At 55.0% G+C, this 24,733-nt stretch overlaps 3 protein-coding genes across 23 annotated transcripts in view; 1 reads left to right on the top strand and 2 right to left on the bottom strand.

The window, feature by feature from the left end:
• On the top strand, nt 1-14,357 carry ZNF219 (zinc finger protein 219). Of its 7 annotated transcripts, none has more exons than XM_070239932.1 (5): nt 1-157; nt 10,805-10,896; nt 11,176-12,580; nt 12,873-13,004; nt 13,270-14,357. In XM_070239932.1, the coding sequence occupies exons 2-5, from the start codon at nt 10,891-10,893 to the stop codon at nt 13,872-13,874; spliced, it is 2,148 nt and encodes a 715-aa protein (XP_070096033.1). In that variant the 5' UTR covers nt 1-157; nt 10,805-10,890; the 3' UTR covers nt 13,875-14,357. The 7 variants fall into 7 exon arrangements, with proteins under 7 accessions (XP_070096033.1, XP_001918379.2, XP_023477072.1 ...); XM_001918344.5 differs by having other exon boundaries at nt 3-197; XM_023621304.2 differs by lacking the exon at nt 1-157 and adding an exon at nt 5,414-5,623.
• TMEM253 (transmembrane protein 253) lies at nt 962-3,693 on the bottom strand. Its single transcript, XM_070240060.1, has 7 exons — nt 3,523-3,693; nt 3,264-3,402; nt 2,768-2,878; nt 2,623-2,679; nt 2,218-2,328; nt 1,950-2,096; nt 962-1,586 (listed from the first exon to the last, which is right to left on the bottom strand). The coding sequence occupies exons 2-7, from the start codon at nt 3,369-3,371 to the stop codon at nt 1,506-1,508; spliced, it is 615 nt and encodes a 204-aa protein (XP_070096161.1). The 5' UTR covers nt 3,372-3,402; nt 3,523-3,693; the 3' UTR covers nt 962-1,505.
• Nucleotides 14,166-24,733, bottom strand: part of ARHGEF40 (Rho guanine nucleotide exchange factor 40) — a 19,017-nt gene continuing 8,449 nt past the window's right edge. For 2 of the 15 annotated variants that reach the window (XR_002800873.2, XR_011427820.1), the window contains exons 12-25: nt 22,796-22,918; nt 22,550-22,693; nt 21,452-22,062; nt 21,087-21,321; nt 20,706-20,792; nt 19,629-19,844; nt 18,743-18,913; nt 17,797-17,974; nt 16,942-17,046; nt 16,572-16,715; nt 15,940-16,070; nt 15,628-15,777; nt 15,493-15,539; nt 14,846-15,366 (exon numbers count right to left, since the gene is read on the bottom strand). Coding sequence is in view for 9 of the 15 variants with exons in the window: in XM_023621279.2 (XP_023477047.1) it covers nt 15,664-15,777; nt 15,940-16,070; nt 16,572-16,715; nt 16,942-17,046; nt 17,797-17,974; nt 18,743-18,913; nt 19,629-19,844; nt 20,706-20,792; nt 21,087-21,321; nt 21,452-22,062; nt 22,550-22,693; nt 22,796-22,918 (2,259 nt within the window). In the remaining 6 variants the exon portion in view is untranslated. Of the gene's footprint in view, nt 14,384-14,845; nt 15,540-15,627; nt 15,778-15,939; nt 16,071-16,106; nt 16,353-16,571; nt 16,716-16,941; nt 17,047-17,796; nt 17,975-18,742; nt 18,914-19,628; nt 19,845-20,165; nt 20,431-20,549; nt 20,793-21,086; nt 21,322-21,451; nt 22,063-22,549; nt 22,694-22,795; nt 22,919-24,733 lie in introns of those variants that run through there. The other 13 variants (XM_023621290.2, XM_070239848.1, XR_011427821.1 and 10 more) reach the window with 9 other exon arrangements.

Genomic DNA, 24,733 nt, shown 5'->3' with positions numbered 1-24,733 from the left:
GTCACAAACAGAAAGAAGCTGCCGCTGGCCCCACTGCAATGTCAGGGCAAGGCAGCCAGGCTGCGCTCTTTCCTCACTGGTGCTTGGGCTTGGGTAAGCCCGGAGAAGCAGCATTCTCTAGGGAAAGAAGCCTTCTCAAGTGGCAACAAAAATGAGTGTGAGTCGCACACCCGTCCTGGGCACTATGTGAATTTGGGGTGAGTTCTCTTAGTATTCCAGCTGGGTCAATTTCTAGTTTCTCCAGCGGCTAGTAAGTTGCCCGGCTGGTGCTACTGGGTCTCCTAGTTTTCCTGGGCTTTTCTCCAGCCCACCTGAGCTTGTCATCTTTGCACACTTGCAAAGGTCATAAGCGGTGGGGGTTGAGCGCAACCAGACTTCAGCAACCTGACGGCAGCGGGGATCAAAGGTCGGCGGGCTGCCGAGAGGCCGAGCCTGCGCAGTCCCGCTCCCGCCTTGGAGAGAAAGGGTGGCGGCAAGGCGGGCTTGTTACACCCGCGTGCTCGCAAGAGGCGGGAAAGTCTTGGGTCGGGCCGCCGCGTCCCTCCCTCTTCCTGCCCGGTCCACTCGTCTGCCCAACGAGCCTGTCTTCCTCAGGCGCCCAGGCCTCGGGGGAGGGGGACGAGAAGGGCCCTGGGTTTCTGACTCATCATCGCCAACCCCTTTCTCGCGCGCGCTCCAAGTCTCAGGACTTTGGACCTGGGCACTGTGCGAGGGGGCGCGTCAACAGCATCTGGGAAACCCCAGCTCTGCCAAGGGCCAGCCCCCAGCCCCTGCCCGTTTCCGAAGCTGCCAGAGGGAAAGGTGTTGATCCATAGTCAGGTCTCAGTTGCCGTGGTTGGGATGGCGGCGCCCCTACGCAGAATAACCCGCCCCGCTCCTCCCTGCACGCGGGGCCAGTGGTCGCGTCCGAGGAAACTCTCGGCTAGGCCCCGACTTCCAGCGCCTCGCGTCACTCAGCAGATGCACAGCGCCCCCACCGCGGAGGGAAGGCTCTTTATTTCCCAGCAGGCCACGGGGCAGCGGGGCATCCTGGGACTTGTAGTCTCCTTTAGAGTAGAAAGCAACTGAATGGAAGGGAGAGAACTAAAGCACCCATGAATTAATTTCAGAGAGTAGGTGTGTAGGAGAACCAGGCTTGGAGTGAATGGGATTGTGAAGGATGGAAGGAAGAGAAATAGTGAGATGAGGCAGATGTGAAGTTGTATGGGGAAGCGGTGAGGAAGGAGTGTAAGGATGGAAGGGAAGAAGTGGGTATAGCTGAAAGTTGGTTTAAGGATACCCTGCAAGAAGGCAGCTTTGCAGGGTGGTGAGGTGAGGGAAGACTCCGGTCTAGAGTCTAGAAAGGGGCCTAGTCTGAGTGAAAATCGAAGGCACTCCACCGGACTTCATGTAGGTCTCAAGGGACCCCCTCTAGCTTCTGAGTTCGGTGTGGTGAGGTGCAGGAGGGTTTGGAGAACGTTCCCGCAGGGTAGGAGAGCAGCACCTGTCTGCTTCCTCTTGCCAGGTCACTCATTTGTTCCGTTTGCTGTGCTGGCCACCCTGGGACCATTCTCCAAATCAGGAACTTCCTCCAACTCAGAGAGACCCTAAAAACCAGACAGAGGTGTGAGGGGAGCAAACTGTAGGGATGAGAAAGGAGGAATCCCAGTTAGAAGCAACTTCCTCCTCCTCTCCCATTTTTTCTCGTGTTCCCACAGCCCTTCCAATATTTAGGCAGCTTCCCAATGCTCTCCCACCTTTCTAGCCCCAACCATTTAGCTACCCAGTTCCTTCTTAGCCACAACTAGGAGAGAAATGTCCAAAGCCAGAAAACCGATCAGTTTCAGTCTAGGACTCCTTCCTTTCCCCCCTGCTCCCTTGTTTTCCCTTAAGTGCCGCTGACCAGGATAGCCAGTGAAAAAATAAAATGATAGATAGCCACTCCATACTTTCCTCCCAGCCCTCAATACCTCCTGTAGCTCCTGGTAGTGGCGACTCTGGCTCCTGCAGCATCCTGGCTTCCTCTGGCTTAACAGGAATAGGGAGTATGCTGAGACCAGCACTCCTCCTAGGGTGAAGGCCTCAGCACTAAGCTCCAGCACCAGCAAGCCGGCCAGCTGTAGGTAGACAGGGCTGAGGATGCTCCAGGGGACCCAGTATCTGTTTGCCCATTCCCTTTTCCTTCTCCATCTTCTCTTGCCTCCTCATCCTCCCACCTTCTCCTTTATTCACCAGTACCTGGGAGGGGGCAGTTGAGGCAGGCCCCAAGGCTGTCTTCATCACTTCGACCACCACTGCTATGAAGCCCAAGATCAGATTGCAGGTGTTGAATATCATCATGGCCCGTACCTGCCAGTGAGCCAGTTCAGCCTTGCCCAGCCTAGGGGACTCATTGGCACCCCAAGACCCACCTGCAGCCTAGCTGAAAACAGAAGTCAGCTCCTAATCCTCCACCTCCAAACAGGGCCATCAGCCCTCCAACTTTCTTGCTTTCCCTCCTCAATCTTTTAGGCCAGCGAGGGCCAGAGAGCTGACAGGATTAGTCAACACTTAGAGAGCCGCTTCCTGGGCTGAGGGGGGGTTGTGTGTGTGTGTGCATTTTGGGCAGTGGGAGAATAGTAATGCATTCTCTTCCCCTCTCACCTTCCAGAAGCGGGGTGCTCTGCGCAGCTCAAGGGTAACAGTCCCAGTGAGGAGTCCCTGAATGGTGAGAAAGGCAAGTGTGAGCTCTGGCCCCATTAGGGAGGGGCCCCCAGGACCTTCCACCCTCCCTTGTGGTGGGTCTTACCAATGCTCCAGGCCCAAGCGGCAGTGCTGTGGCCATGTGACAAGCAGAGTTCAGGCAAGCAACTGAGACAGCAAAGGGCACCACAGCTACTGCCAGCCATAGCTGGCTCACCTGGAGGCCAGATGCAGGGCATTTGGGGGAACTGTCAGGGATTCCCTTCCCCCCTCTCAACCTCTCCTCTTCCAGAGATCAGCAATTGGGAGCAATGCATGGTGGCAGAAAGTAATCAATTAAGGGTAGTGAAGGGAGAGGATATCATTTAATTTTTTCTGCCTCATGTCACAGTTTCCTTACTTACCTTTGTTTTCCCAAGGTGATAGAAGCTACTTGGAGATTAAGGGTCTTGCCTTGTTTATTTTATGCTTCCTCCACCCTCCTCCCACTCAGAGCCTAGTACAATTTCAGGCACATGGTAAGTGCTCACTAAACATGAATGGAATTGAATTGGGCTACAAGTGGAAGTGCTGAAGCTTGGGGTGGGGCAGCCTGGCCTCACCGCCAGCACCAGGAGGTGCCCACTCTGCCTATGCTTCGCCCAGTGCTGTAGCTTTTCCAGACGAAGGCTGCGTCTCTCCTCTTCTTGCTGACCAGCTCTCTCCTCCATGGTTCCCTCAACCACTGGAGCTCAGTGCTTCCTAGGCCAAGAAAAATGCCTTATGGCACCTATCAGGAGACAGGACATGCAGCAACATCTCTTTTTGCTGCTCCTGGGCCCACTTCCAATATCCAGCTGAAGCTCAGGGCCTCACACCTACCTAGTCTGAAGCAGCTACTCCAAAGGGATGGGACACAGCTGGGCCTGGAGCTCCTGGCAGGGCCTGGTAGCTCAGAGCAGACAACAAACTTGTCCTGGCAGAGACACGCTGTCAGGTCTGGGGTGTGGTGGGGCAAAGGTCCCCATGAGGGCCTAAGGATCCAAGGAGTGGCTGTGGGTAGACACCAGCCTCAGTTCACTCTACAAGATGCCCAGCCCTCTGTTCCCATTTCTTGTTGCCCCACCTCTGCCAATCATGGGTCCCTCTTCTGATCACTCACCTCATCCCCACGGACACTACCACCCTGGGCCCCAATGTCCCCCCATTTCCATTTAATCTTTCTTCTTTTTTTGGTGTCCTCCTCAAATTACTTGCTGTTCCCTAGGGAAATCCCATATTACTGTCTGGATTGGTCCACTGTCATTACCACTTGCAGCTTTGTCCCAAGACCAGGCAAGGTTTAATTCCCTTGGCTTCCTTCTCTCACTTTCTGGACAATTCTCTTCTCGTCTTCCTTTCTTGAAGGACTTACTTTGGATGGGACGCTGACTAGTGGATGGGGAGCCCTATTTATAGTGGGGATTGCTTTTGACTCAGTGATAACCCTCAGCTAGACATGTATAGAAGATGGTCCCCAAATGGCCAGTCTTGGGAAGGACACTATTGCAACAATTAATATTTTTGAGAGATAGAAGTTGCCTTGTAGCCAGGCAGACCTGCACCAGAATCGCAGTTCTGCCACTTTCCCAGCTGTGTGACCTTGGATACATTATTCTATCTATTTGAACCTCAGTTTGTTCAAACTGAGTGATGAAAAGGGGGCTAATAATATGACTGTGAAGGGTTGACTCATGGTGGGTGCTTAATGACAATTAGTGGTGTTAATGAAGTCATACTGATGTGCCTGATGCTCATATACTAAAGGGTTTATTCAGATGCTAAGCGGGGGACATCTGTTTCTACAATAAGAACATATATATTCTAAGGATCAAAAATAGGAAAGGTCCATCTTGGTGTAGAGCCTGAGGCCTGGAGGCAACCAGAACTATGTTAAAACCCCAGATCTACCTGGGTGACCTTGGGCAAGTTACTTAATCACTCTGTTTCCTTATCTCTAAAGGGAAGTTAATAATACCAGTCTCAAGGGGTTGCCTTGAGTACATATTAAAAGAGAAAATGCATATGAATCAGCTCAGCCCAGCACCTGGCAAAGTGCTCAATAAATGTTAGTGGCTATTATCATTATTATTATTGATGACAGAAGAAGACTGAGCCAGAAGACCCCTGGGAGTTAGTACCAGGAGGCAGGGGCCTGGAAGGCAAGTAGCTTTCTTTGTAAGCCACTTCTGCCCTGCTCAGTGCTGGGCCAACACTCACCGGAGCATTGTGTCCATCTTCTTTCCTGGTGAGTGGGAATCACATTTAAAGGGACTCCGAGAACTGTTGTGTGTCTACTCCCTCTTCGATCCCCATGTACTTTAATTGTATTTGGTGGTGCTGGCCTGACAGAATGTGAGATGTTAGGCTTGCCCTGAGGATCTCCGAGTTGGTAGGCCAATGGAAAGAGACTCTTTAGCCTCATTTTCCATACCTATAAGTGCAGACTAGTTTCAGAGTGTTATTGGAAGGATTATATACTATTAAATATGTGAACAGGCATTCAGTAAATACTGACTAAATCTGAATATACTACTCACAAATTTGTAGCCCCTGTCTCGATTACAATCTCCTCGAGGGAGGGTACTGCATCCCCCTCGTCTGCTCATCCCCCACAGCTCTGAGCATAGTGCCTGGTACTTAGTAAGCACTCAGTAAATATTTGTTGTATTGAAGAGCCGTTAAAGTGACTTAAGGAATGGAAAATAGAATTCGAGAGGAAGGAGCAGAAATTGTTGTTTATCAAGAACAGAAAGGACCGAAGAGTAACTTTAATGATGTTTCTTATACGGCAGACATTAACTATCTCTATAATCGCCCCTCCTCCTCCCAAAAAGAGAGACAGAAATTGTAAGGGAGAGGCTTTGAGATAAAACCCCAGGAAGAACTTCCCGAGTCTGTGCATGTTGGGGCAGAAAGAGCGGCAGAGCCAACTCCTTCCCTGGTATGTCCGGGTTTAGGGTGGGAGGGGCAGTCCTGCTTGGAGGCTGGGGGAAGGACGAGATGACCTTTCAAAATCTCTTCCAGTCTCCTGTTGGAATCGTCTGTGCGCCCCACCCCCGCTCCCTCCCTCCCTCCTTCCCTCTGACAGCGCCCCCCGTCTCCAAACTGCCCGCACCCCGCCCCTGGCGGCCGCCTCTCGCGGCTCCCGGGGTCCCCTGCTCCCTGTCCCTGGAGCCAGAGCCCCGCTCCCGCTCCCGCGCGGCTCCCAGCCCCGCCGCGCCGCCCCCCGCATGCTAATGGCCGGGCCGCCTCCCGCCGCACACAATGCGGGCCAGGGCCGGGGGCGGGGGACCGGGGAGGGGGCGGGGGCCGGGCCGGGGGCGGGGGGGCCGGGGCCCGGCGCATCTCCCCCGGCCCCACGTAACGCTGACGCCCGCGCCGCCGGCCCGCCGCCCGCCGCCGCCGCCGCCGCCCGCTCCGCCGCCGCCCGCCCGGGGCTCGTGAGTAGCCGCTCCCCCCACTCCCGGCCCCCCCTCCGCCGCCCGGCCCCCGCCCCCGGCCCCCTCCCCCCCTCCCGGAGGGGGGGCCCGCTCCGCGCGCCCGGCTCGGAGCAGGTGCAGGGGGCGGGGGCGGGGGAGGGGCGCCGGCTCGGCCCCAAGCAAACTTCGCCCAGAGCTCCTGGGGGGGCGGGGTGGGGGCGGCGGCCTGGGAAGCCTGGAGAGCTAGGGGGGCCTCGAGGGAGGGGGGGGCCAGGTGGGGGAGCCGGGAAAGCGGACACCAAAGGGGAAAGGCCAGCGTGGGGGGGGGGGGGGCGGTGGGCGTCTTTGTAGGGGCCCGAAGGCAGGGCGCGAGGGGCCTGGGGGTGCGGGGCGGCCGAGCTGGGAGCCCGAGTGGGTGAGCGCCCCCCGGCCCAGGTAGGGCTGATGGAGGAGGGGGAAGGAACCCAAACTCTCCGGGAGCGAGGGTGGGGGAGGGGAGAGGATGGGGGGTGCTTCCCTCTCTGCGTCCCAAACAAAGTGTCACAAAGAGCTCGGCCGGCGGCAGCAGCGGAGGCGGCTGCAACTCAGCTTTTGTTCTCCCGGCCCGGGTAGCTGAGCCCTGGCCTCCCAATCTCCCAACCCTGCCCCCCATCATCCTTCTGGCTTATTTTCCCCGGGAGGGGTCTGGGGTGCTGCGGGAAGAACCTCTTGTGCAGGACCACAGGTCCTGCCCTACTTGGCCAACCTACTTCTGGGAGGGAGATTTTCCTAGAGGCTGTCCTGACCACCCCCCACCCCACCCCCCTAATCTGAGGACTGAGGTTCATATGGGTGCTAAGACTTTCACCTTTCTAGGGTCAGCTCCAGTTTAGGGGACTTAGGGCTGGCCACATGCCTCCTCCCCCAAATCCAGGTCTTCTAGAACTTTCAGAAGAGGGGTCAAGTTGGGACATGCCTCTGGGATAAGATTCACCATGGTGGGGTGGCAGTAGGTGAGCAGGTGTACCTTCCTATCACCTCCTGTACATTTGGAAGTCCATGACTGAGGTCCATGCCCCCAACTCAGGACACTGAGGACGGAGGGAAGGAGGCTTTACCAAGAACTCAGTCTAAAAGGTGGGCAAGCTATGGTGAGGAGTCAGTTTGGAGGGGCCACCTGAGCAGTGCGGTTCAGAGGGCCATGGAGAAGAGAGCATAAAAGTGAACTGCTGGCATGTCTGAGCAATAAAGGTGGTCTTGACCCTAGACCACCTAAGAAGCTCCTTTTCCTTTTAACCCCATCTAGTGCAGTGTTCATCATAATTGTTAGTGGACTTGGGAGGTGTAGGATTCTCAACAGAGGGAAAAGCAACAAATATCAGAGATGGCCAGAGACAAAACCTAGTCACAACTATAGCTCAGAAGTCCTGAACCCTTACCCCGTACACTTTGACCCTAAAAACTTTTGAACCACAAGGCTTGAGGGACAATCTTTGTGGTCCTCCAGTCAACAGATGCATTTATGTACCAGTCGCTGTTGTTTTGTCCAAGAGTCTGCTCACCAACCCTTCCATCCTTCTGTATTCAGTAAGGTTTGATTGTCCACCCTCTTCTCCACCTGCTCTCCTAGCACCTAAATGTAATTGGCCTGTTGCTTTGGAAAGATTTCTGATCCCTACCCCTGGCCCTGCATCCCTACAGAACTCAAATAAGGGCAATATAGCCCCCGATTCCCAGTTGGGGTGGAAAGTAGGTCAGTGCTACTGTCTGGCTAAGTCTCGTGGATGGTGTTTAGGGCCTGACTGTAGAAAACTCTGTGATTATTGCCCATAGGCAATACATGCATGACCTGGGTTCCAGGCCAGTTCATAGATCTTGGGCCCTGTCAGTGTTTTCTCCTATTGAGAAAAACTCATGGGATCGGGCATGGTTTGGTGTGGAGATGATTCAGGAAATCTTGACTAGGCCTAGAAGGGTCTCTCAGTGGGTTTTGTTGATTTGAGGCCCCCCTCAAGTCAAAAAAACAAAATCAAAGGGGAAACTTTCCCTGCTCGGGAATTCAGCTTCAATTTGGGCCTTCTTGTATAGCACTGTATTTCCATCCTGGAAACTGCTATGTGCAAAACAGCGTTTTTATTTTTGTTTTGTTTTGGGGAAGAAAGATTTGCCCTATTCCTACTCTACTTGCCTTGGAAATGAGGTCAGCCTCCCATGAGGTATTTTGCTTCCTATCCTACAGGCAGTTTTAGGGGCCCTAGAATCTTCTCGGAATCAGAGTATGTGCCCATAGGTTAGTCAGCTATGACCATGCAGTATTCCCAGCCTCCCCCCTCCTCCCCCACCATCTGCTTCCTCTGAATATACCAGATTGGCTGTACACCAGGATGTTCCGGGAATCCCCAGGAGAGCAACAGAATGTGATGGACCCAAATACGGTGCCTCAGTAACTCATTCCAGGATGTACAAACTGTAACTGTCAGGACACTCCTTACAGCTAATTAAAATTCTTCTAGTTACATCTATTTTCTATTACATCTATCTATTTTCAGTGACATCCAAAAGGCTAAAATAATCCCTGTGGTACCACTGTTGTTTTTTTTTTTGTTCTATGATTCCCAGATAGGAATTTTTAAAAATCCTCCAGCTTCTCTCAGTGCCTTATCTGTGGTGCTAAAATGGCAAACGTGGCCCCTCTAGCACTTCATAGCTCTGCCTATGGTACTGAGGTGGCCAAAGTGGCTCCTCTGGTAGCCCACTGCACTCTCCATGGTACTGAAGGGATGACCATTTGTTTTCACGTTTCTCTGGGGTCCAGAGAGTCCTCTCACTCAGAACCACAAAACTTTTGAGCTGGAAGCCACCATCAATATAAATTAGTCCAACCCCTTTATTTTACAGATGAGTAAACTGGGAGGTTAAGTGATTTACTGAAGGTTGAAGGGCTATCAGTGGTCAGACTGGGCCCCAGTAGCCTTGCGCCTCTCAGTCCTACTCAAATTCACCTTTCATGACACTACTCAGAGAGCCTGGCTAGGTTCTTGGGCCCAGCAAAGGGGTTTATTTGGAGATCTAGAAGATGAGAGTGGATGCCCTAATTTGGAGCTACAGAAATACAAATGTTAAAAGTGGTGGTGGAGGATGTTTAGTGACCCTAGGACAAGGACACTTTGTTAATTAACCTCCTGTTAATAAAATTCCCATAACCCAGATTCCACATGTAACAGGTACCTGCTCCTTCATGGAGTCTTATCACATCCACTAAATGTCAAACATTAAAGAAGGCTTGGACCTCCAGAGCCTTTTCTCTTTGCTGATAAGCAGGGCTGACTCCTGGCCCAATTCTCTTCTATTAAAGATCCGTAAGCAAAGTAATGCTTTACTTTCTCAGTAACCCATTTCAGTTTCACAATGCCTATTGTAAGGAAGTTCTTTACATCTCAAATATTCTTTCTATCTCAGGCAAAAAAATAGGTTAGGCCCATGTTCATCTAGCCTTGAATGGATACAATTCTATATGTAAGCAGGAAGGTCGACTGGACGACTTCTGGTCATTCTCCTAGGCCTATTTCCATGAATCTTAATTCTGGGGTTGCGTCTAAGTCCTAATGCTAACCTCCTCTGCAGCTTAGCATCAGGAGAGTCGACCCCCCCCCCCCCATCCTCTTCCTCTCAGTGCTCTTCTCCTTCCTCAGAACTGGAGCTCTGCATATCCCAGGCCCAGGGAATTTTAGCCTGGAGAATTTTAACCCTTTCCTGCCCAGAGCATGTGCTGAGCCCCTATCTGTGCAGATGGCCCAGCCCCGCCCCCCGTCCCTCACTCCAGCCTCTTGAGCTCAGAGCCAGTGTAATCCTCCTCTTGTGTGAGGGAGCCTCTCCCCTGCAGAGAGGAGGAAAGCCTGCTTCGGAACAGCCCTGGACAAAGGGGCTGAGATGCCCCATCAAACTGCAGGCTCCAAGGTTTGAAACATGGGGATGAATCCTATCTGGTATTTGCAGTTTTTAACCCCTTCCCCAGGCCAGCAGCGCCCCTGAACTTCCACTCCTCCCCCAACTCTCTCTTCATTCCCTCTCCCTCTGGCTCTCTCCCCCTTCATGCCCCTCCCCCTCTGTCTGTCTCCAGACTCTCTGCTGCTGGGAGGTGTTTCTCTCCCATGCATGAATGAGTCTCTGTAATGAATGGAAATGAATGGATCAGGAATCCAGGCAGAGGGAGGGAGAATGAGGGGGAAAGACAGAAAGACAGGGTAAGGGCAGAAGGAAGGACAGTGGAGCCTGGAATGATGTTTGGCTGGCTGATCAGTTAGGGGTCTGAGAGCAACTGGTCTCACTTGGACAACTGGGGAGCATGGCAAGCCCACCCCATTTGCTCATCAAACTATACATCGCAACCTAAATGAGAGAGGGGTATACTATGATGGTCTCCCCCACCCCGAGGGGTGGGGGAGTTGGTGGGGGTGGGCGCCGTGGTGGTTGTTCTGGACCAGGCATTTCAAACGAATAATTTGGGGGAAGAACTCTGGATTATCAGGGAGCCTTGTGGGCTTGGCAAATCAAGGAGTACACGTTTTGAAGACAGTAGCCCCCTCCTGTCTCAGGATGCAAGGAAGGAGAAGGGATAGGTTTCAGGAATACAAGGTGCTAAGAGTCTGGGGTTGGGGGTGACTCTTTCCACTGCTGAAAATTAGGGCTCATGTTTTCCTCCAAATCTGTCTCTCTTGCTTTAGCTCTGCAGCACCTGTTGCCTTCACTAGCAGCTTTTCCTCTTCCTCTTCCCTGCACTCCCCAGAACCAAAGAATGTGAAGGGGGTCCATGGAGGTGAGTGAAGCTCTGGCCTGAACCTGCAAGTATCTACAACTGTACTCCCTCCCCTCACCTCTCTCTCTCTGACCCCCGTTATTAGAAGTTATCTCTGTGGTCCCAACAGCTCAATTCCCATTCATCCCCCAACTTCCCCGAGGTGAGTGGGATGGGCATCCAGTGTTCTTGGTTCAGGCCCCAACTCACCCTCCCTGGGGTTCTTCCGGCCCTCTGCCCTTGCTTCCACCACAGCTCTCCCTTCTCCATCCTTTGCTCTCCTCACGTGTTTCTCCACAGGGCTCACGTCCCCGTGCTCCGGGCGGCCACTTAGCGCCGTCGCCGCCGGCCTTCGACGGCGAACTGGATCTGCAGCGCTACTCCAACGGGCCAGGCGTGAGCGCCGGGTCTCCAGGCATGGGAGCAGTGGGCTGGTCTGAGAGTCGCACAGGCGAACGGCGCTTTCCCTGCCCTGTATGCGGGAAGCGTTTCCGCTTCAACTCCATCCTGGCTTTGCACCTGCGGGCGCACCCGGGCGCCCAGGCCTTCCAGTGCCCGCACTGCGGCCACCGCGCAGCCCAGCGGGCCCTGCTGCGCTCGCACCTGCGCACGCATCAGCCCGAGCGCCCGCGTAGCCCCGCCGCGCGCCTGTTGCTGGAGTTGGAGGAGCGCGCGCTACTGCGCGAGGCCCGACTCGGGAGAGCCCGAAGCTCAGGGGGCGTGCATGCCACCTCTGCCACTGAGAGCCTGGCGCGGCCCCAGGCTCCTTCGTCGTCCGCCTTCCGTTGCCCCTTCTGCAAAGGCAAGTTTCGCACCGCGGCGGAACGCGAACGCCACCTGCACATCCTGCACAGGCCCTGGAAATGCGGCCTGTGCAGTTTCGGCTCCAGCCAGGAGGAGGAGCTGCTGCACCACAGCCTGACGGCCCACGGAGCTCCTGAGCGCCCCCTGGCGGCCACTTCGGCGGCACCCCAGTCTCAGCCTCCACCCCAGCCTGAACCCAGATCGGTGCCCGAGCCGGAGGCGGAGCCTGAACGTGAGGCAACCCCTGCCCCCGCTCCTGCCGCTCCCGAGGAGCCCCCTGCGCCTCCGGAGTTCCGGTGTCAAGTGTGTGGCCAGAGCTTTACACAGTCCTGGTTTCTCAAGGGCCACATGCGCAAGCACAAGGCCTCCTTCGATCATGCGTGTCCTGTGTGTGGCCGCTGCTTCAAGGAGCCCTGGTTCCTTAAGAACCACATGAAGGTGCATGCCAGCAAGCTGGGCCCACTGCGTGCCCCGGGGCCTGGTTCCGGGCCTGCCCGGGCCCCTCAGCCTCCTGACCTGGGCCTGCTGGCCTATGAGCCACTGGGCCCCGCACTCCTCCTGGCCCCGGCGCCCACCCCGGCTGAGCGCCGTGAGCCCCCAAGCCTCCTGGGCTACCTGAGCCTTCGAGCTGGTGAGGCCCGGCCCAATGGTGAGGGCGCTGAGCCTGGGGCTGGCCGCAGCTTCGGAGGCTTCCGCCCACTGCCCTCTGCTCTCCCGGCCCGGGCTCGCCGGCACCGTGCCGAGGAGCCAGATGAGGAAGAGGAGGTGGTGGAGGCGGAGGAGGAGTCCTGGGCTCGGAGCAGGGCACTGGGCCCTCTGGCTTCACTGCACCCGCGCCCAGGCGAGGGGCCGCACTCTGCGCCTGCCGCGGGGGCCCAGGCAAGGTCCACCGCGACGCAGGGTACGTAAGGACGTTCCTCTCTCCCAGGTTTTCTGCATCCAGGGCCCACTCTGACTTCACCACTCCGCTCTTATCTCCTTTTAAAAAGGGTCTGTCTTATTTCTCGCTTCCCCCTACCCCCACAGGCTTTACCACTTTCTGAGGGCACAAATCCAACCCCTCCGGTTCCCCCAGACGTACTGTATTCTCCTGGGCCCAGAGGGGAAGCAATCCTATGGGGTGTGGGGGCGTATGGCCCTGATAGGTTTAGGGCAAATGGTCCCTCTGACTTTCCTTAACGTGTGTATTGCAGAAGAGAATGGGCTGTTAGTTGGAGGGACCCGGCCTGAAGGGAACCGGGGGGCCACCGGCAAGGATTGCCCCTTCTGCGGAAAATCTTTCCGTTCAGCGCATCACCTCAAAGTGCACCTACGAGTGCACACAGGTGAGGGGGGCAGCCTCTGGGGTGGGAAGGGTACTGGAGGGCAGGAAGAGAGGTGAGAGGGCTAAGGGAAACGCCGTAGAGATGACGTTTGGCAGCCTTCAGATTGGCCAGATGAGATTGTTGGGAAACGCTGCTTTATTAAATCAGACGGGTTGGGAGGGGCAGTGTTTCTTCCTGCTCTGAGGAGGTCTGTACGTGGAGTGAAACGCGGGTGGGGCGGGCAGTGATCGTGACTCTGTGACCCTATCGCAACCCCTCTCTCCAGGCGAGCGCCCCTACAAGTGTCCGCACTGCGACTACGCGGGCACCCAATCCGGCTCGCTCAAATATCACCTGCAGCGCCACCACCGGGAGCAGAGGAGCGGGGCTGGCCCTGGGCCGCCCCCAGAGCCGCCGCCCCCTTCCCAGCGGGGTTCGGCCCAGCAGCCAGGAGCCAAGCCGGCTCCGCAGCCTGCGACCTGGGTGGAGGGCGCGGCGAGCCCCCGGCCTCCTTCGAGCGGTGCCGCGCCGGGGTCCCGTAGGAAGCCCGCCAGCCCCGGGAGGACCCTGCGCAACGGGCGAGGCGGTGAGGCCGAACCCCTGGACCTGTCCCTGCGGGCAGGCCCAGGAGGCGAGGCCGGGCCGGGGGGTGCCCTCCACCGATGCCTCTTCTGCCCCTTCGCCACTGGAGCCCCCGAGCTCATGGCCTTGCACCTGCAAGTGCACCACAGCCGCCGGGCTCGGGGCCGCCGGCCGCCCCAGGCCAACGCATCCCCGCCCTATGCCCGAGGACCATCGGGAGAGACCCCTCCCAGTCCTTCGCAGGAAGGGGAGGAGTCCCCCGGGCTGTCGAGATCGGGCGAGGCGGGGTTGGGGGGGCAAGAACGGTAGGGAGCTCTCTTAGGGGCGGTTAGTTTAGTGAGCTTACCCCGCCGGAGCGGGGGAGCGCTAGAGGTAGTTGGGTAGAGCAGCCAGCAGGGGGCAGCATGGGACCCACATCCCAGCCCCAGGCGGACCAGAGGTGGAGGGGGCAGAGGGTGTAGGAGGGTGGGCGGGCGGTACCCACCCAGCCCAGGGGAGAGTCACAGTGCCTTAGAAGTGGCAGGGGTGAGCATCAAAGAACGGGGTCCCAGGGCTGGCAGAGAACAGTTGTGTCCCTGTTGAGGAGCCGCTCTGCCAGTCTTTGCTGGTCCATAGGCGTGAGAGTTTATTTTTGTACAATGGGTGGGGGTGGGGGGCACTGTACCCTTCTAGCCCCTTCAGGGGCCCTGTAGACGTCGCTATTTTTGGTACGATTCCTGTCATCCCTGTCGCAGAGTTGTGTCCCCAATAAACAGGTGTCTTGAGGCACAGGGCACTGTGTCTGTCTGCCTATGTCCTGTCCTCTTCCTTGGGCCATTCTGTCCAGGAAATAGTCACCTTTTCAGGCACTTAGTAATTTCCAAAGAGCTTGGTAAGAAATGCGGAATCTTGGCCTTTACCCCCAGGCTTCGGCTTCAGTAGCTCTGGGGTGGGGCCCAGGAATGAGCATTTAGCAAGTAGCCTAGGGGATTCTCAAACTCTGTGGTCTGAACTGCTGGAGTGTGCTCGCTGGATCCCAGCTCGACTATGACCAGCTCAGCCTCCAGAAGTGGGTGCAGCATGAGGGGAGGCACTTCAAAGGGTGCATGGAGCCTCCAGGAGCCTCTGTGGAAGAGGCACAATTTCCTAGGCCCAGGCCCAGCTTTGGGCAGGTAAGGGGTGCAGAGTTCCCTGTAGCCTCGGTCTTATTTTCTGTGTCTAGTTAAGGGTTGGGTGAGGGGAAGTGCTTGAGTTAGTATCATCTCAACCCAGAGGGCTGCTCTTGCTCTTCAGAGACAGAATGTGAGTAAATACATTTAATATAACAATAGTATTAGAATAACAGTAATTACATATATAAAGTCTGCACTTCCCCACCCACCCTCCTTTGATGGTTTGCATAGCTCTGTTTGCTGTGACAGCCCAGAATGGAGTCACCAGGAACTACAGTTGACCTGGCAGAGATGAGTCTTCTCAGGGAGAGTTGGGGCCGGGAATAGGTGGAGAACACAGTCTGACACAGGGCAGGGTCCTGCGAGTAGGTAGTGGCCCAGGATGGGGAAGGACTGAATGAGGGATAATTTCCCCACCTCCCAGGGATGAAGGCAAGCACGTGTGGCCACTCTGGTTCTGGCAGGAAGGCACCTAGCTGGGGAGAGCTAGAGATAGCGGTAGCAGGGAACCGTGCTGGTCCTTTGACCTCCTCTGTCCAGGAAGCAGAGGGAAGGAATTCAATGCTCTTCCAGTCCTCCACTATGTCCCACTGCCATCCCAGCCCAAACTGCACTAAGAGGAGCAGCTGTAGCCAAGTTCTGGATCTTCTCTAGAAGCCAGGAAAGAAGAGGGAGGTGGGTTGGGAGAGGGAAGAAACTTCAGCTGGGAGAAGGAAGGACGGTACATGCAAGAGGGAAGGAGTGTTGGATGTGGCGGAAAGTGGGTACTGACTCACCCAGGTCACAGAGGCGTGGTGGGGTCACTCAGGGCTCGGGCATGACTCTGAGGGGAGAGAAACTGCTGTGAATTTACAGGATAAGAAATGACCTCTTCCCTATATTTCCTCTCTCTTCCAAGCTTGTCACTTCACCTCTCTTTCCTCCTAAAGTTCCTGAATTTTGCTGATTTAATCCAAATCCAAACCAGGCCGTTGGTATTCTCCCCCTTCCATCCACTCCTGCACTATGCTCCTTGTTAAAGATTCCTTTTCACTTCTGACCTTGACGCCTCTCAGCCAGGCCTGAGGGAGAGGAGAAAGGCAGACTGGATAATATAGCCAACTTGTAGCCTTGCTGAGAGCTCACTGGTTCCCCCTGCCCCCCATGGGCTGAATGGTCAGAAGAGCCCACCGAGAAAGTGGATGATGAAATCACCCCTTCCCAGCCCTAGTACAGGGACTTACCTGCCGGGATAGCCCTAAGATCCCTCCACTGGCCAGAGTGGGAGTGCTGCTCCCAGGGTGGGGGGTTTGCAGGCTGGGGCTGTTTCTTGGTCCTGGGGACACATCTCCAGAAGAGTCAAGTGTTTCTGGGGCTAGAGGGGAAGCTAGGGTGAGAGCAGGGTATGGAACCCCTCTAGATTACCTTAAGCAACCAAGCTGCTCCATCAGGGAAGAAAAAGCTCCATAGCAACAGGAAGCTGTGAGTCACCATAGCAATCCAGTTGCAAGAGAACCCCCCTACCAAGAGGCAGGAAATTGTCAGCAGCATCATTAGAGCAACCAGGGAAGAAGCGACAGGAAACTAAGGATTGCCGTGGTGAACCAGGAGGGTACAACAGGAAGCTGAGGCAGTTTCCATAGAAACCCAAGGAGAGCTAGAGAGAGAGGTACAGAGGAAGTGCTTCTTAGCAACAGGCTGCTGTAAGCATTATCCTAGCAACCAGATGGAAGGCTCTTTTAGCAATGGGAAAGCTGTACATAGTTGTCATGGCAACTGGGCTACTTGGCTAGAAAAGAAATTGCTCAGCAGCAAGCAGCCTAAACATCACCACCATGACCCAGCTTTGGGAGCCACCCCTTGAGAGGTGCCTCACCCAGGGAAATTTGCTTGACGTCCAGATCCCAGGCCTCCTCCTCGACGCGGGCAGGCAGGGAGCAGGCTCCCGGCGAGAGGCCGGGAAGGGAGGGGCCGGCATGCTCAAAAGATGACACGGCCACGGAGGCCCGGGTGCGGGCGGCTGCAGAGAGTGGGGAGTGGGGGGGTGGGGTGCTGGTGTGGAAAAGCCCTCCTGGCTCCCTGAAATGACCCTCAGTCTCATAGAGGGTCTCCCAGTCAGTCCCACAGTTTCTGGGACGACATATCCACTCATTACCCTTCCTCACTTTTCACCACACCTCCCTACGGTACCCTCACTCTCATGATCTTGAATTCTGGGGGCCACCCCCCAGCAGTCTGGCTCTCACCTCTTCCAGTGAGCAGGGCACTCAGCGTCCGCTCCCCAAGGGCTTTGATGTCCAGGAAGGGTTTATTCCCAATGCCCATGGATACCATCTGCTGTACTCGGAGCTCTAGGGAACAGAGACTATGTTACCAACCTCATTTTGCCCCTCCTCTGCTCCAGCCCTAGCACCATCACGGGAGACTCTTCTTTCTGCTTCTCCCCAACTCTCTTTCCTCTGGTGTCTCTTCGTGTTGACTGTCATGACATGGATGGTGATGGTGGTCTTTGACTTCCTCCCCAGACATCTGTCTCTTCTCTCCTGTATGTTGCATCCTGCCCATTTGGCATCCCAGCCGCTCAGCTTCTCTTCTAATACTCACTTTCTTCCCTTTATCTCGGGCACTAACAGCAAACTCAGGTTTTTACATACCTTTATAGTAAGTGTTTTCACACATATCACTCTATTCAATCCTCCTTATCACACTAAGATGTAGATATTACCTCCCTTTTTCAGATGTGTGGAATGAGGTTCAGAGGATTAAAAAGAAAACAAACTGGTCCAGCTCATACAGCAAGTGAGTTCCAGAACCCAGGTCCAGTGAGCTCTCTCTCTCTCTTTTTCTCTCTCTCTCACACTCTCTCTTGCCCAGCCATTTGCTCTTGCTTCCTTGAAATTTGCCAGCTTCCTGTTTCCTGCTGGTACCCCTTTGACTAATTTCTACCTCAGCAATCTCTCTCAGGTCAGATCTTGAATCTTCTTGTAAGTCCTTCTTTCTCCACCCTACACCTTGCTTTCCCAAGCGTCTCCACACTCCCCAGCTATCATTCTGTCATAACCTTGACTGCAAGCACACCCTTCCCCGGCTCTGCCCGGTACCCTTGTTGTGGGCTGCCTGTCTCCACAGCAACTGGGCAATAGAACTTGTCCACTTGAGTTTAATCTCTGGTGAGGCTGCCTGCAGAGTGTATGCCTCTCGTGCACGCCGCCGCCGAAACCACAACTCGAAGCAGAGCCCACTGTCTCCAATGTTTTCTGTCAGCCCCATGTCAGCAGTCTGAGAAAGAGCAGAGGAGAGTGGGTAAAGACCGAGTGAGTCCTGGCTAGATGGTACCACATGGAAAAGCACTTACACTTAGCCTGGCATCTGGTAGATGTTCAGTAAATGTTTGCTCAACACCTACCATGTGCCAACTGCTCTACATTTAGTCTTCCTAACAACCATAATTTACAGAGACATGAAGCAGCTTGCCCAAGGGTTTATCACAGATTATTAGAGAAAGAGCGTTCAAACCCATGTCTGTTATTCCAAACCTAGGCTTTTTTCTTTATACAGTACTCCCCCCTGAAGACCTGGAACTAGTATAGGGGGACAAAGTCTAGAAACCCTTAGAATCATGCCACACTGCCTGATCTAGGACTATAGGTTGCTATTGATGTTTATCTGGATACCAGTCCTCTTGGGTTCTTCAGTTCCATCACGTTAAGCTATATATATATAATGTTCTTTCTCCTCACCCCCCAGGAACCACTCCTAACTCAAAAGGCATGTGCGTTCTTAATGGGAAAGGTCCTCCTCCATTCTGGCTTGGAATGCCACATGAGTCTCCTGCATGAATGACAAGGAAAACTCCATGGGGTAGACCAATGACAGGGACTTCTATCACCCCAACACCCTAGCCTGATGCTTGAATATAGGCCAAATCCTGCTCTAGATGATGCAGACTCTGAACCTGGGTTGGGGTTGAATTTCTAGAACATCCTGTGTTCTCAAGAAGAGCACAACTTCCTGTCCCGGCCCCCCTTCTCACTCCAGGCATTGTACCTTAAAGGACTGCTTGTAAACAAAAGTCTCAGACCCCCCCTCAGAGCCCTTGAGCTTGCTGAACAGGAGGAGATGCTCAAAAAGAAAGACATGGCGAAGGCACTTCTTTCGGCCACAGATGACGGTGAAGGGGTCCCGGTGTAGGAGCTGTCCCTGCTCCTTCAGATCTGTCTAGGGAAAGGAAAAGGAAAGGTCATTGGCCCTGGAGCCCTTTGTATATATTTTACAGAAAGTAAAAATGGGATGTATAGGGCAAGGGGCCTAATGCACTGTGTTCTCAGCCAGGATCAGGAAATCATGGAAGCCCTTGGCCTAGCATCCATCCACTGGTCACCATGCCCAGCACACCTGGCCCAGCAGCACAGCCCTGCCTCTGAAGTCAGAAGGTACATTGCACAGTAGGGTTTACAGCCTCCCACAGGGAAGCCTTTGCATGTTGGGGACCAAAGCACCATTTTGTCCCAGGAAGAGAATCAGCAAAGAATTAAAGGGGAAAGAGGTCTATCCCTGTGGAGGTAGGTTTCCCAGGTGTTCTGGAACCTCAGGGCTGGAAAGAGACTAGGTAGAGGAGAATAAGGTAGGTGTTGAGTGTTGAGATGCAGGAGGAAGTGCAGGATAGATAGGGAAAGCTAAGAATTAGGAAAGCAATAGGAAAGCACAGGCATGTGTAGGATCATGGGATGTTGGGCAGGACATAGCTTCTTTATTTATAGATGAGGAAACGGAGGCCCAGTGAAGTTCATTGACTTGACCAAGGCCATCCAGCTGGTCAGAAATTATAGCCTGGGACCCTCTAACCTTGTATCTAGTTCTCTTGTCACCAGCCCATGCTTTAGGCCACAGGGCTAGGCAGTTTGAGCTGGAGTGACTGGAGCCATGGCCTTACCTCACAGCCACGCACTGCCTCCACTGCCAGCAGGTCTCTGCCATGAGTCTCTTGTTCCCGGAGCAGCTGCACAGCGGCCCCAAGGGCCTGGCGCTCAGAACTCAGTTCAGGCCCAGCTTCCCTTAGGAGCTCCTCCAGGAGCCGCCCATACCGGGCCAGCTGCTCCAGAGGCTGCTGCAGGGCCCGGGGCAGGTGAGGGCCACCCTCCGAGGAGCCCTAGGTTGAGAAGGAGACAGGCAGGGATAAGAAGAGGGGCTGGAGCCAGTGGGGGGTGAGCTCTGCCGGGAAGGTGGGTGGTACTTCAGGCTTCTAAGGGTGGATCCAGCCTGGATACACCTAAAAGTAAGGCGAAAAACCTTACTTTCCCCTTTCTTTCCTCTAGAAAGAAAGCAGGTAAGAGGCCTGCAGGAGATTCAATCATCCTCTATATCTTGAAGAGGAATGGAAGAGGAATACAAATATCCGTTATAGTCTCTGGCTTTTGACTTTTTTTTCCCTAAAGATTGGCACCTGTGCTAACATCTGTTACCAATCTTCTTTTTCTTTTTTTCTTCTTCTCTCCATAAGAGTTGTATATTCTAGTTGTCAGTCCTTCTGGTTCTGCTAGGTGGGCCGCTGCCTCAGCATGGCTTGATGAGTGGTGCTAGGTCTGTGCCCAGGATCCGAACCGATGAAACCCTGGGCTGCCGAAGTGGAGCACGCGAACTTAACCACTCGGCCACGGGGCCAGCCCCACTGGCTTTTAACTTTTGAAGTCACTTTTACATCTTTTGATGTGAGGTCTTTTGATCTTCAGAGCACTCTGTGAGTTAGATATAGTGAATATTTCCCCCATTTACTAGATGTAGAAACAGAGGCAGAGAAGACTTAAGAATCTTGCCCAAAGGCCCTCAGGTGGACTAGGTAAGAACCCAGGCTCACCTGGCTCCCAGTCCAGTGCTTGTCCCACCCTCAGCAATTCTGGGGGATTATTGGTAGGCGATGTTCCTGGGCATATCCAGGAAAGATTTTTGAGGTTGGCTGGGTTTTAGGTCTTCCTGGCTCCTCCCCTTCTCATGTGGGTTGGAGAAAAGTTACCTTGGTCGGGGGGCCGAGTGCAGCCAGACCATTCTCCAGTTTGTGTCGGTGCTTCACATACTGGGCGTAAAGGCTGAACTGGTCCCCCTGTGGCAGTGGGGAAGAGGTCAGCCATCCTGCTGAGGCCCTGCAGGCCAAGCCTCTCCCCTTCCTCCCCTGCATCCTCATTGCAACCCAGAGGGACAGGCCACCAGGGAGCACAAGTCTGCCTAGGGAATGACAGGCTTCCATGGGGAGAGTGGAGGCCAGGCACAGAGGCTGAGTAGAATCAGAGGAGCTTGGACTGCATATTTTGGTTGAGGGTGGGGGTTGGGGACACGTGGACGGGGCTGAGACATGTGAAGGGAGAGGACTTGGAAGAAGTTTGAGAGGATCACTCACATGGCGAAGGAAGCAGGCCCCAATGCGCAGGGGGTGAGTGGCACAACCCTGAAGCTCCCGCAGAAAGTGTGTCCGATGGAAGCTGCGAAGCCTCTCCCGGGCACTCAGGGCAGCGGCCCAGGTGCCCCGCAGTTCAGGGGTCAGCTCAGGCCCAGGGGGTGGCACTGGTTCACTCAAGGCAGCCACGTACTCCTGCTCACAGGCAATGAGCTCGGACACCAGGCGCTGCTGAGCACTGTGGGTACAACATGGAGTGGCAGAGGGGCCAGGCATGGGAGGGAGTCACCACCCCCAAGAGTGTCGTGTTCTTTTCCTGCTGGGTGGGTGGGCCTGCCTGTTGGGCACCAACTGGGCTGGGCTCTCACCTGATGCTTCGCTTGCGTTCCATCCGGGGGGTGCCTACTCCCCAGGGCCCGTCTGGCCCCCCGGCCCGGCCCAGCAGCACGTGTTCCCGGGGTGAGCACGTCCTGTCTACCACCTCAGTACTGGTGACCTCCAGGCCTCGGATGAGCACGGTCCTCGGCAGCCTGCCCTCTGCTTCTGGAGCCAGCTCAGGGCCCTCCTCCTCACAGTCCTCCCCACAGGGGGCCAGGGAGCAGTGGGATGGGGCTGTCCGTGGTCCAGGGCTGCCGGGGAGCAGCAGGGAGCTGAGGCTGGGTGAAGGGCTGTGGGAGCCCCGCTGGGTCCCTCCGCTGCTAGCGCTGTCTGCCCTTCGTCGCCGGTGGCCCCGTGGACTCGCCTCCTCTCCCAGCTGTTGCTGAATCCTCCTCTCCAGCTCTTGGCAGCGGGCCCGGCAGCGGCCCCATTCCCGCAGGGCTGCTGGGCTGCCCAGGTCCAGGGCCAGGGCCCGCATCTCCTGGAAGGTGCCGGCACTGGGCTCTGGGGCCCGCCGCAGGGCCAGCGCTGCCAGCACTGCCTCCCGACCTGGCCCTGCTCCTGCCAACCGTGCAGAACCTTCATCCACCCATTCATGTGCCTACAAGGCCAAAGGGGTTGGGAGTGAAGTCATGCGCCGCTCCCACATGCTGCCCAATGGCAGCTCCTGTCCTCCTTCGCTGATGGCTTTCTAATGCCCATCACCCTCCCAGTCCTCTCAGAACACCTCCCCTCACTATCCCAGCATCACTGCCTAACCATGCCAGTCTGAACTGGGTGGAGAAGAGAAGCCTAGATGGAAGAATAGCCAATACTTATACAGAATTTATAAGTAGCAGGCTCTGTAGTTAGTGCTTTCTATATATTGTTTATATAATCCTCACAGCAGCCCTGCGAGGTAGGTGCCTACTGAGGCACACTCAGGTTTAGCATCTTCTCCCAGGTCATTCAGCAAGTAGGTGGCAGAGTCAAGAGTCAAAGCCAAGGAGATGGCCTCCTGAGTCCCTGCTTTTAACAACTACCCCATCAGCCTCTCCAGGCAGAACAGAGGCAATGGTGGGCGCAGAAGGAAGAGGCTCTGTACACACCTGCTGGAAGAAGCGCTGTAGGCGCAGGGCCCGATGGAGGCCACTCTCCACCTGCTCCAGCCGCTGTTCAAAGATATCCAGAACCTTCTGGGAGGCTGCGTTCTCCTCTAGGGCCAGGGCCTCCCGCGCCTGGGCCAGGCGCTCCTGCAGAAGGGAGGATGTGCTCAGACCTGGTGCTCAGTCCCAGTCAGGCTCCCCCTTCCTCCCCACATGTCTCGGCTCACCTGCCCCTCTCCCCCTTCTCACCTGAACCTCAGTGCTGAAAGCTCGGAATCGTAGCTCTGTCTCCTGCAGGGCAGACAGGGAGTCCCCGGGCACAGCGAAGCTCGCCAGCTGTTCCTCCCCTGGGCCCGAGACCCACTGCAGCACCTGGGACAGGCGGGGTGGGAGGGCAGGGCCATAAGGGAGGAGGAGGCCGTGCAGAGGAAAGGAAAAGGAAAGCTGAGATCCAGCTCCAGCCCCCTCACCCACCCAATCCGGAGAGCCTCGGGCTCAACATTTCATCTCAGTTGTAAAGTGGGAATGATGACAGTGAATGGTAGTAGTTTCCACAAGGGCCAAGTGAGAAAGTAAGAGGTCTCTGTACAGCAGCAGATGAAGGGGAAGCTGGGCTGGCAGGAGACACTGAGGCAGCGGGTTAGGGTGCCAGGGCTACTGCTGGAGGTGAAATAGATAAAACTGCTTTTATCTAAACTAAACTGCCTCTAAAATGAGCCTGAGGCAGGATGAGGGGATGAGGATTGTTTGGATAACTGAGGGCCAGGAGAAACATCACATCCGCTGAGCCCAGGGATGGGTGTGCAGGAGGCTCAGGGCCCAGGCTTGGAGAGCTGGCCCGGGAAGTGGTTGTGTGTGTGTGTGTGTGCAAATGTACATGCATGTGAGCAGCTCTAGTTGCCTATTAAGGGGCTCTGGGGACTCTTATATTGGTTCTGGGATATTTGATCAAAAAGGATGATAGGGCTGGCCTGGTGGTGCAGTGGTTAAGTTCGCACATTTCGCTTTGGTGGCCCGGGGTTTGCCAGTTCGGATCCCAGTTGCGGACATGGCACTGCTTGTCAAGCCATGCAGTGGTAGGTGTCCCACATATAAAGTAGAGGAAGATGAGCGCGGATGTTAGCTCAGGGCCAGTCTTCCTCAGCAAAAAGAAGAAGATTGGCAGCAGATGTTAGCTCAGGGTTAATCTTCCTCAAAAAGAAAGGATGATAATTTTTTCTCTGAAGAAAGGCTGGAGGCTGCAGTGAGACAGCCTGAGGAAGAGAAGTCTGAGAGTGTTCCTAATAACCAGTGCCAACAATAGACACTTCTATGGTCCTTTGCTGAATTCATTTGATCTTCCCAACACCCTTGTGAGGTAAGTGTTATTATCATCCCCATTCTACAGATGAGGACTTGGGAACTCAGAGACCCTTCAAGACTTGTCCAACATCCCACTCCTAGCAGAGCTAGAACTCAAGCTGAGCACTTTAGACTCCAAATCCTGTAGGCTAACATTTTTTAAAGAGGGGGAAAACAGCTAATAAGCAAGCAAGGAAGCAAACAGTAGGAGATACAACCCCTTGGATACTGGATGGAGGAAGAAAATATGCAGAAGTCCCAGGAAACAGAGAGCCCTGTCCCCACCCTCCTTTGACATTGACCCTGAGGTGACTCCCCCCGCCCCCCCAATGCCCACGCACAGGTCCATGGGGTGTTCACTCACCACGCTTAGGGCTAGGGAGGAAAAATCGGATTTCAAAGCCCTCACTACTCCACATGGTAGGGTGGGGAGAAAAATCCTGATAGAGATCTTAACCCCAGGAGAGAAGAATCAAGGTTCAGAGAAGCCAGCCTTATCCGCGAATCTTCCCCACAAAGAGGCCCTGCTTCCCAAGGCACTGAGGGCTTCCATTGCTCTCTCCTTCCAAGGTGGAGGGATCTGGGACTTTTCCAGCCTCAAGTTTGGGGGATGACATTGTATAAGGAGTTGAGGGAGCATGGGTGGCAGTGTAGCTAAAGAGCTGGTATCAATAGATGCTTATTATTTTTAAGCTAAAGAGGTAGGCACTCCAGAGTCAATCAGTTCTTCCCAGAATCCCTCAGGGCACCTGAGCATCTCTCACAACCTCTAACAGTCCTTGATCAAATATAAATAGTGAGGAGCAGGGAAGATCTCGCTCCTATTCTTTGCTGGTGCTGAGATGC

The sequence above is a fragment of the Equus caballus genome, chromosome 1, assembly GCF_041296265.1.
Source record: "Equus caballus isolate H_3958 breed thoroughbred chromosome 1, TB-T2T, whole genome shotgun sequence".
NCBI classification, from domain to species: domain Eukaryota; kingdom Metazoa; phylum Chordata; class Mammalia; order Perissodactyla; family Equidae; genus Equus; species Equus caballus.
Note: the sequence above shows the minus strand (reverse complement) of the source record. Positions and strands in the feature narration are given on the sequence as shown.

Coding starts and splice junctions, on each gene's coding strand:
- TMEM253 (XM_070240060.1), bottom strand. CDS start 3,371: ATGGAGGAGAGAGCTGGTCAGCAAGAAGAGGAGAGACGCAGCCTTCGT. Junction 2,680..2,767: donor CGCTTGGGCCTGGAGCATTG/GTAAGACCCACC, acceptor CTCACCATTCAG/GGACTCCTCACTGGGACTGT. Junction 2,097..2,217: donor CCTCAACTGCCCCCTCCCAG/GTACTGGTGAAT, acceptor GTCTACCTACAG/CTGGCCGGCTTGCTGGTGCT.
- ZNF219 (XM_070239932.1), top strand. Junction 12,581..12,872: donor AAGGTCCACCGCGACGCAGG/GTACGTAAGGAC, acceptor TGTGTATTGCAG/AAGAGAATGGGCTGTTAGTT. Junction 13,005..13,269: donor GCACCTACGAGTGCACACAG/GTGAGGGGGGCA, acceptor CCCTCTCTCCAG/GCGAGCGCCCCTACAAGTGT.